Raw genomic sequence first — 10,651 nt, forward strand, 5'->3', positions numbered from 1 at the left:
TATTATCTTACAATGCATCTTTTTTTCTCTGTTCGGCATCGAAGCGGAAATGACTTTTCTGTCCGACGTTAAAGCTATTTTCATGCGGTTGGTTGACAATGGAGATTGATTGAGTTCGCGCCGAATCCATCTTCCTCTTCTCTTTCAGATTTTGCCTAGTGCATACAGCAGAAGATTCAGAATGCGCGGCGGCCGCGATATCTCAACTGCACTATTTTTTTCCCGAAAAGTAGTTATAAATGCAGCATTACGCGTTCCTTATCTAGATCCCATCCTATAATGAACTGGGAACATCGCGAATCCTAGGTATCTTCTAGCCTGTGGTGCGATTCATTAGCCGCTGCCCACCTGCTTCTGTCCCCGTGATAGTGCAATGGTACCGTGTTTAACTACTGAACTTGGTGACACTTAATGGTTGATTTGGTACGAATTCAGACATAGATAACCTACATTTCGTGTTGTGATAGACCAGCATGGTTAAAAATTAGCCTAAAAGAAGCTGCTCACATATACCACCTATAAATATAGTTATTATCAGCCAACTGGAAGGGTGATACAAGATAAATCGAGGTATCTGGGTATGGTTGTTGTTAATGCGGTTACGTATCTCGATTGACGCTTATTCGGATTGCTGATTATTTTAGGCAAGTTTATGTAGCTTCCCTTACCTTGAACGGTTAAGCAAGTTTTTATATTATCGTTATCAATACCAGTATTATTCATGGATGCTCTGCCATAAGTCCTCGCCCATAGAGCTGCCTTCGAACACCATGCAAACCAACCGTTGTTGTACAATTATGTGACGTTGGCTATTAAGAAAGTTAATTAGACATGCCATAGTGTAAAGAGCGTAGTTCATGCAGCCATAATGGAAGCTGGCTGTGTTGGGTTAATTGTAGTACTGGAGGAATATATATAAATACGCGCTTCGATGCGCGATTTAAGGGTAATAAAGAAGAATAGAGATTAATTATTTCACAGAGCTAGTTTACCGAATGGTTACTAAAAACAAATCCTAGAAGCGTTGTTTGGATTAAAAATACCTGACTATTCAAAGACATGTTCTTTGGTGAACAAAGGTGACCGTGTTTGTATTGTTTCAAACTTTTGTTTCCCTTTTTCTAAAGGCTCAATACAAATTATGGCGTTAATTCATAGATGAAAGAGACAACTGTGAGACAGCTTATACATAAAGTAGCTGCAGCAAAAGGACGCGTCACCTGCAACGGGTATTCACTCGCCTTTCCCAGCTACCATTTGATTAGGCGATATAACAAGCACAGTACATCAAACCTGCGGAAGGCGTGGCTGACTGTGTTCGTGCTAAAGCCTACTCATCATGCAAGTGTGCGCTCGGAAGTTTATTGCGAACTACGTTAGTTTATAGACGAAACATCCTGGGACTCAATACTGGTATAAAGTAGATATATCATAATACCTTTTTGGCTATTCGTAATAATGACTATCAGTGCGGTGTCTTGGACAGCAGCACTTCCGGCATACAATGTTAAAGGTTACTGGCCTAAGCGCCGCCAAAGACATACACTACATGAGAGGTTAAATTAAAGATAATATAACATATATCTCATTTTATTGTTTCATATAACACTTGATCTTTATATGCAATTTCACCCATGCGTCAGCCTAGTCATGAATGTGTCGGCTTCTGGCATATAATACACTGTGGACAGATGTCAACAAAATGTTCCTAAGGCATCACGTTCTAAAGCACTTCAATACCGTTTTTTCTTTCACTGCTAACTTAGCAATAACTTCACGTCAGAGTAATAAACAAGTGTGTTAATCGTGTAAAAAGCGACGTCCCAATGTCTGTGCCTCATGTCGACTTGTGCCAATAAACTGAAATTATCATTTTATTGTTGCATTCTTCCATCGCTGAGTAACATGCGTTGCCTTGTATTAAAAACGATTTGAGAGCTACACTTACTTAAGCGGTACGGAAATATTGATAAGAGCAACAGACGCGGTTTCCGTGACATTGTTATGGTTCTAGAGAGGACTGCGCATGCAAGATAGCCCCGAAAAAAATGTGTCATCACAGATACTTGATCTACTGTTGGGGGTACCTGTGCACCAACAAGACAATTTTCTTTCCAACTCACTACGCTGTCTAAGTGCTTAGAGCAGAAGAGCAGCTATACCGAACGAGTTCCTTGGTAAGCCTTTGCAAAATTATTTTATCACTAACACGAAGACGTGTCTTGCGGATTCCAACTTAACCAACGCTGCGATAGACGATGTGCTGTATTCATGTTATATAAGACCACCATTCGACTACCTATATACTTTATTGTACTTCACCTCCTGTACGTGAGCCGTTAGGCATTACTCCAGGCAGCTAACCTCTAGTGCTAAACAAAAGGTGTCTAGGCAGGATTTAAACCACCATGTTTTTTTCATGTTTCAAACATACTATCCACTGCGCTGCCACACAAATTCCTTAGTTATCTGAATTTCAAGCGAAAAGTAATTCCAGAACTTATTCAACAAGCCATCGAATGTATTAACGCGAAAAGACAGTAATATTACGAGTAACAAGAGAGCAACGAGTAAGTAACGAGAAATTCTCTAGGATCGGAAATAAACGACCAAAAATATTTCCCAATGTATGCTATATATTTATCAGTATTTATATATTGTATATATGCTCATATATTTATCATAGCAGTATCATTTATTACATCCGATTCGCTAGGATTTGTAAAAACATAGATCAATAAGCTTATTTTAGAACGCATGCATAATACTATGGGGTTATCAGTAAAAGAAAAAGTGAAGTTAAAGAATGATCTTATAGTAAATCTCTCATTATAAATCGTAACCTATTTTTAGTACAAACCCTGGATAACGCAGTTTAGTAAAACGTTTCATACAGAAGTCTGCATAACTATAGCCAGAGTTGTCGGAACTCATCAATGTACACAATTTAAGTCTGATAAAAACAATTAAAAAGATACACTAGCCTCTAAAATGTTTCCACAAAAATGAACAGCCTGTCATTCCTTTTTACTTCAAAAATAATTTCACAATACGCAATGAAGGTGAACTGTTTTGAATGCTTAAGACAAAACACGCAGATAAGTTCTAAAATGAGTTGTACCCATCTGTATTTTTGCGCCGCGAAAAAAGTTCACGGACACTGTTATTATACATCCAAAGATAATGGTTCCATTTGTTTATCATAATAGATCATGTTTACTGGTAAAAGTTTGGCAAGAAGTATTTATAAGGAGCATCTAAATCTAATGAAACGCTTCATTTACTCTGCTATAAATTTAGATATTATTGTAGATATACATACATAGTGGCTATTCACAATGTAAATAGAATGCTTCGCTTCAGCGATCCCAATCACTGAGCGTCGATTCAGTACTGCGCGTATATTCACACACATATCCATAACTTTCTCTAGATAGGCGCCTATCCACTTTATAATGCATCGAGCAGGCAGTCGACTTAAACCTTAAGAGGTATTCACACATTAGCACCTTTGTTTAACGGCATGGCTAGATACTCGTTTTGGTCTAGTGGGTCATAAGTAAGTGCAACGTAGAAATGGTCTTTTATCTCCCAGTAGAATTCGAGTTCTTGGCGCCCAGTCCTATCCCATTACTTCTTAATACAAAGCCTACGCTTCGACCTTGATTGAACGACTAAAAAGTACGGTACATTCTCACTGGTTTAGTTACAAATTTATTTCTAATTCGGACTCTCGACTTGAGTAGCCTGTGACGCTTATGTCATTAGTAGCAACAATACGTATCACCTCTCAGAACGTTTATACAGCACTCTTATCGCCTCAATCAGAGCTTCAATTCACTAGATGTTACTGAACTCCTGTCAAGTAGTTGATATAGAGTTATTACTTCTCTAACTTCAGCACGAATCAATGTAAAAGGGGTCCCAATGTAGATGATATAGATCTTGGACAAATGTGAGACAACAGGTGCTAACGATTTAATTATGTGCATTATCTTCCTTCGGTGTTACAATGCAAAGGCTGTGAATGCTACCGGCTGAAATGAAAACTACTTTTGAAGTCTTCAGCGTTTTCGAGCTACAGGGTGTCGGTTCAAATATGTCTTTTTCGTCAGCGTTATCACGATCCCCCTGAAATGTTCAAGAACAACACACTAGGTTAGAGCCTACTTAAGAAACCGTATTGTAGAATACAGATAATAATTGATGGTAATAAAGGTATGTTCAACGATTTTCTGTTAGGCAAACGCTGAGCAAAGGACATCCGCATATGAAATAAAGTAACCATAATCATATCTAGATACCTGTCCCAGCATGTTGCTTCCCTGTCCCCATGAATAGAGTATCCCCTTTTTGTCCAGAGCAAAGCTCGTGTGATCCCCGGCTGAAATCATTGCGATGCCTTCAAGGCCTGGAACGATCGTCAATACGGCAACATCCGGTGGCTCTTTTCCGCTCACCTGTAATATAGTGATACATACACTGTGTTAGCAGCAACGATAGAACGAAGCTGAGTTGATAATACCGTGCATGACAGCAAATATTACTGGTATGAGTCCCTAAAAGATAGAATTTGTTAGCTGACTTAATTGAATAAAAATCTGTAGCATGTTGCATGCCTTCGGCTGAATCATGACCATATTCAATCCAAACTTTTGGGAATCAAACTGCCAGTCATTATCATTTTATATAATATTTCCTAGTATAACAAGCATATAATACAAAGCGGCATACTATTATATATTACAGTTCTCTCGCGTCCTTGTGCAGCCATTCCTTACCTTTCCGAGTCCTAGTCTTCCATAAAGACTGGAACCCATAGCGTACACTTTGCCGTTCGCGTCCAACGCCAGGGTGTGTCTCTCGCCCCCGACAATTTCTATCCACCTATTATAAAAAGCAAAGATAAAGAATGTCTTTTTGCTTTTTAACATTTCCAGTATACATGCGCTCTAAAACTCAATGTTTTATATCAGTAATAATTTTTTTGCCAACTATTGAAACTTATAAAGTCATCAACAACATCTCATAATGGTGCAGAGCAATATCGTATTCGAGCAATTCGAGTCCACAACTTTGTTTAGCACAAATGAACAGTGGTCAAAAGAGATCTCCTTAGAACGACATGATTCAAATATTATGGTGAAGCTAACTTATGGAGTTTACGAAGTTAACTATTTAAGATGAAATCGAAAACCGAAGTTAAACTAACCGAAACTGAGCAAAGCAGATTACCTGTTCCGGCTTAATATTATTGTAGCACTAAACGAAAATAAGAATTTTAGTATGGTAGTTTTATCAAAAAACAATACTGTAAAGTGCCAAAATATATCCACACAAGTTCATCGACTTACTTGATTTTGGGATCGAAAGCCTTAAGTTTTACCATAGAAAACACGCACTGTTCGCCTGCAGCAAGCTCTACTTGTCCTAACTGTTTGTAGTTCTGTAGACCACATCCCCAGATGGTGCCATCTACAGCGCTTCGCACAAATGAGTTGTAAGAGCTAGCCCAGATACCGTCACATTTAAATGACTTCCTTCCGTTAACTACAATGACTTGGCCAGGTTGTAACATCGTCTGCAATTCACGATTTAATTAGTTACTTTATTTCTGTAGCCTATGCGACGTGAAAACGCAAACCCTCTGAAAAAGAAAGCCAATTTCGCAAAATCGTACTCACGGCTCTCCCTCGTCGATTGTCCTGTGCATTACAATGCGACTTCCGCACGCGTCCCAATTGACCTTGCTCCGCACAACCCATAGAAAATACGTTTCCCTGAAGTGGAAAATCATTGTGATCACCTTTAGAAATTGCGCCACAGCAGTTTAAAGAGTCATGCCACAACGATACGTACTACCTTTTTTTTTTTGCCTACCTCGTTGCCAAGTAGTAGCGTGTGTTCTTGGCCACATGCAATATCCACAATTCTCTCGGGTAAAAGATCAGTAATTTCAGTAGGGGCATGATATGGCTCTCCCTTGTCATTTTTCGGACCCATTCCAAATCTGCCACCTGCGTCGCGGTATATGCCCCAAATCAGCACGCGGCCATCGGTTGTCAAGATAACATTATGTACGTTACCAGCTGCTATTTTAGCGACCTGAAACAACATTTAAGCGTCAATGGAGCCGTAACTGAGACCGCATAATAAAAGACTATACTCGTTAGGTTTCCTCACATGCAATTTAAAATACATACCTTAATCTCGTTGGGAACGCTAACGCGTCCTGGAATGTAAGAATCTTCCTCTTCAGCAGTAACTCGACCTAAGGCATAGTCATCATTACAGCCAAATGAATACACTTCGCCCTGTAACAAAAAAGAGGCGCTCATAGATTCGAGCCACAGAGTGAAAACGAAGATCTTAGGTCATATACTATATTGTCTGTCCCTAATATTATTTACGCAAAATTCCTACGTAAGATAAATTGATTTTTTCTGCTTGTTAGTTTCAGTTGACATAATTTACATGACTATTATTAACATATGCACCCGTCTGAACATCAAATACATAGACATACAGGTATCTACTGTTGCCTTGTACCTTATGGGTGAGCACTAACGAGTGCATTCCTCCCGCCGCACAACGCACTGCCTTAGGCTGTATTTCATTTTCACCTTCAAGAGCAAATACAGGAACGAATCGTGGCTTGCCACCCAGTCCATCTTCGCCAATGCCCAGCTGGCCAGCGTCACCATCGCCTGCTGCCAGGCATTTCCCTTCTCCCATAACTTGAGGTACCTTTTTACCGGTGCACAGGATATGATAAGCTAGTTAGTCTATCTGGAACACCAGGACACGCACACTTCCATAAACACTGGAAGCAACTGTTACTGACTCCAACCTACCTCAAGATTTGGAATGGCAACAACCTTAATCTTCCGCGCTGTTTTGCGTTTTGGTTCATGTTCGGTGGTGACAGACCCATTTACGATATCACTTGCAGTTTTATTGCCGAAATTAACTTTTTTACGCGGCCTACCTCGTGGCCTTTTTGGAGGCGCCAACTCTTTGTCGGAGTGATATTCATCTTCGGTTTTGGAGCTCGCGTTGTGGTTGTTGTTCAGTGAATTTTGTTTTGGCGTTAGCTTGCCATTGCTTCCACCTAAAATGCACAGCATATACGGTTATAGTCTCATATAAAAGGTAATACGGTCATTTTTGGTCCTTGGATTGAAATCAATAAGCATAACGATTATGACAACGGCGAACTGTACGAAACGAGAATACTGATGCTTAAATTTCAAACAACATATTAATTAAACAATAGAAACACAAGTTTTTACTTGTTATTGACTACATGAAGTGAGCAAGTTTTTTTTTACTATACTGACCAGTTCCGTTTTTGCTTTACTAGTTTATTTTTGTCATCATTAATTGAATCTTTATCTTTAGATGGTACGTCGTTATTTTTACTTACAATGCATGATGTAAAAAAAAACAAGCACCTAAGGAAAGAAAGATTAGGATTTCCGAGTTCAATTCCTTGTTCGACTTTTATTACCAGTCATTTACACAAATCAATAATCATTAATTTTACTATTGTTTATATTCAATACATCAAAACACCGAAATAATGTTGTGTATCACGATGTATCTAGATGGTGTGATCAGACGGCCTAATTTCCGGGAGCATTTCAGAAGGCAAGTGAATATTTTAGTAAGCAATAACTTGCACTTGCTCAGTGCACTCAGTGAACCGTTGCACCCTTTCCAGTAATTAATATATTACACTTACCTAATTCCATAGCTGTTTCCGCAGAAGCATTAGTCCCGTTTTCAATTGCAGTCGCTTTTGGCTAAAATAGAAAACACAAGTGCCAAAAAAAATCAAGAATTAATTTGCGTCATGCAAATCTGTGAATTTGTTGAACAAAATAAATGATGATAATAATAACATAAATCCACTTTTTTTTACAATATTAAAGACAACACGCGTAGAAACGTAGTAGTGCATCACAAGCGTGCAATGGTAACAGTCCACTCAAGATATGGCTAGCGGGTAATTTTTGGCGGGACGGAGAAAACGAAGGCCTTCTAACTGTTTACTACACCCAATATCCTGTTACTATTTGCGAAAGTTGATTACTTATACACACACACACGTGGTTTTTACGTATGAAATAGGAACTCAATATAAAAAAAAAAAACATAAAAATTGGCCGGGGCAATGCCAATGAATTAACATTCATACGACGTTCCACTGCATCGCATAATACCGCTATATCCTGTTCAAATCAAAAAAGGCCACTATCAAATTCTACGCAAACCGCACCAATTGACGCAGTGTTTCCACTATTTACAAATGTTTATTTACCCAAATGCGTCGTTTCAAAGAGTTCGTAACATTAATTTATCTTTGTTACCTTTCTCAGCGGCATTGCGCTTGCGATCTCACGGCTGATTGATGTTCACTAAATTCGAAGAGAAACACACAAAGCGCACATAAGACAACCGTCGTTGTAGGCAGTACGAGCAGAAGTGTGTCCAAACAAACAAACAAACAAACACATATACACACACCCGCTCAGCCGTACCCAGCCGTACATAGTGACGCGTGCACACCGAAAGCTGCCGGTACACACAGGTTGTGGCTGGCTGACTGGTTGGTTAGCTCGCTGGCTGGTGGATGTTGGGCGAGGGAATACCTGCTCTCGCCACTGAGGCGCGGGCAAATTCAAAACATTGTGTAACCGTTTCGCGCAGGCTAATGCTAACAGAGACGGGTAGAAATTCCAAATATTTGCCTCGTTACCTCTTCGGGTAGAGTTACAGTACAGTATTAGGACTGCTTTCTGCGTCTGGAGGACTGTAGAGCCAGGTTTTGGCAACACATGCGAAGGAGTAACTTTTTCTTCTCTACGTAAGATAAATGATATAATAACGAGTTTATATCAGCAAAGCATAAAGGAGATTCTCATTCTACCGACATTTACGGGGAAGCATGTGACGATGTATTATTGAGGTAACAGGTTATGGCTTCAACACCCACCGGGGCTTTTAGTGCGTATTAATGCACTCTTATATAGGTACACACATGTTTGGAAGTAAGGTGTCACACGGTACCATTATCCTATATTTTGTCTTCTAGCAAAGATACCTCCGATTAATAATAACGTCGCGGCTCTGAGGCGCGCTGGGAAGAAAACTGCTACAAGGTTTTTTGCTGCCAAAAATGAAATGAATCCGTGCATGCAAGAAAGACAGTATAAGGTACTCACGCGGTTATTAGGAAACTTTATTACCACTTGGAAGTTACACAACGGCTTAGGAAACGCTCAAATTTCATTTTATGCCGCTTTAGCTTGTTTACCTTGACTTCGACTGTGATTGCATTTTTTAAACATGCATGAAGACAAGTAATATAGGACCTTGTGTGGTTAGGAGGTTCAGCACACATGATCTTTCTTTAGAGAGCTTTGAACACGCAAATTCAAGTGGCTTCTAACATGTTTCACCATTAGACATGTCTACTACCCCGAACAACATTTTTGTTTTTTCTGAGGTTCTAAGCCAGTTCGAGTATGCTCCGCTTCAGGTTCTGCACAACGGTTCTGTTATCAGGTTATGCTACGCTCCTTATAGTTGTTCTTGTCATTTTGTAGAAATTGCGTTGGCTGATCACGATATAGCTCGTTTCAATTAGCCTATTATGCCGTTTCCACAATTCTATCAAATTGTTTTAGGTATATATATATACACACATATACAGCCCCTTCACGTAAACCTATACATTGTACCTGTAAAGTCTTACTCGTCTTATACAGTCGGGTGCTGAAGGATTGATTTGAGATTTGTATTAAACTTCTGAAAACTATGCTATAGTTTTCGTGCGGATACTGTTGATAGGTATTCGTCTGCGTCATTCATTCCGAAAATTTATATTATACAACACCTGACGCTTTAAGTCCATTACCTGGCGCCACTAGGTAAATCTTATTGATAGCACCTTTAAAAAGCACCTGCCTACATTGAAGCTTGTACCATACTTTCTTTACTTTTAAGGATAAAATGTATTTTCTTCGAATTTTTCCATCGTAATGTCTCCTATGAATGAAGTCTGTACACCAAAACTTGCAAGTATTGTTAAAGCCATTATAGGGCGGTCGTCGACATACACATACAGGAAGTCGCGCTATTTTCATGGAATGAATTCTAGAAGCAAACCTCCTATTAGTGGGCAGATAGTGGGAGCTTCCATTTTGACAACAGTCCAACTTTTATGACAATGAATTGATTATTCGCGATGCCAGAATGGACTGGGAAGGAACATTGTAACTGCATGTTAAAAACCATTCTTCTTTCCTTTCTTTTCATATGTTGCGGCCGAGCATTTATGTGAAAAATACGCATTTCATTTCAATTGTTGCTGCTGCAGCTTGAAGGGTATAGCCTTTCTCAGCAAGGGAAGGAGTAGGTTGAGGTTATGTTTTACGTACAGATCATAAAAACCCAGCGTATAAGTTAAAATCGAACTTAGCTTTTTTTTAATTCAAAATTTGCCTTTCTTTTTGAATGTAAGCCATTTTAATGACAAGAGTGGGGAAAATTAAGGTACATAAAAATCCTCGCATCACGCGTACATTAAAATTATATTATACGATCGGAAACAATGGTGGGTAATAGCATTCTCGTGATTATTTTT

General features: G+C 39.2%; 1 protein-coding gene across 2 annotated transcripts; it reads right to left on the bottom strand.

The window, feature by feature from the left end:
* Positions 1-3,099: 3,099 nt before the first annotated feature.
* On the bottom strand, positions 3,100-8,583 carry LOC111272441 (regulator of chromosome condensation). Of its 2 annotated transcripts, none has more exons than XM_022853894.2 (11): positions 8,373-8,583; positions 7,745-7,805; positions 6,855-7,111; positions 6,550-6,747; positions 6,204-6,314; positions 5,881-6,105; positions 5,685-5,780; positions 5,355-5,581; positions 4,782-4,887; positions 4,305-4,460; positions 3,100-4,131 (listed from the first exon to the last, which is right to left on the bottom strand). In XM_022853894.2, the coding sequence occupies exons 1-11, from the start codon at positions 8,385-8,387 to the stop codon at positions 3,979-3,981; spliced, it is 1,605 nt and encodes a 534-aa protein (XP_022709629.1). In that variant the 5' UTR covers positions 8,388-8,583; the 3' UTR covers positions 3,100-3,978. The 2 variants fall into 2 exon arrangements, with proteins under 2 accessions (XP_022709629.1, XP_022709628.1); XM_022853893.1 differs by lacking the exon at positions 8,373-8,583 and adding an exon at positions 7,925-7,978.
* Between the last annotated feature and the right edge of the window lie 2,068 nt (positions 8,584-10,651).

The sequence above is a fragment of the Varroa jacobsoni genome, unplaced genomic scaffold (genome assembly GCF_002532875.2).
Source record: "Varroa jacobsoni isolate VJ856 unplaced genomic scaffold, vjacob_1.0 contig02255, whole genome shotgun sequence".
NCBI lineage: Eukaryota > Metazoa > Arthropoda > Arachnida > Mesostigmata > Varroidae > Varroa > Varroa jacobsoni.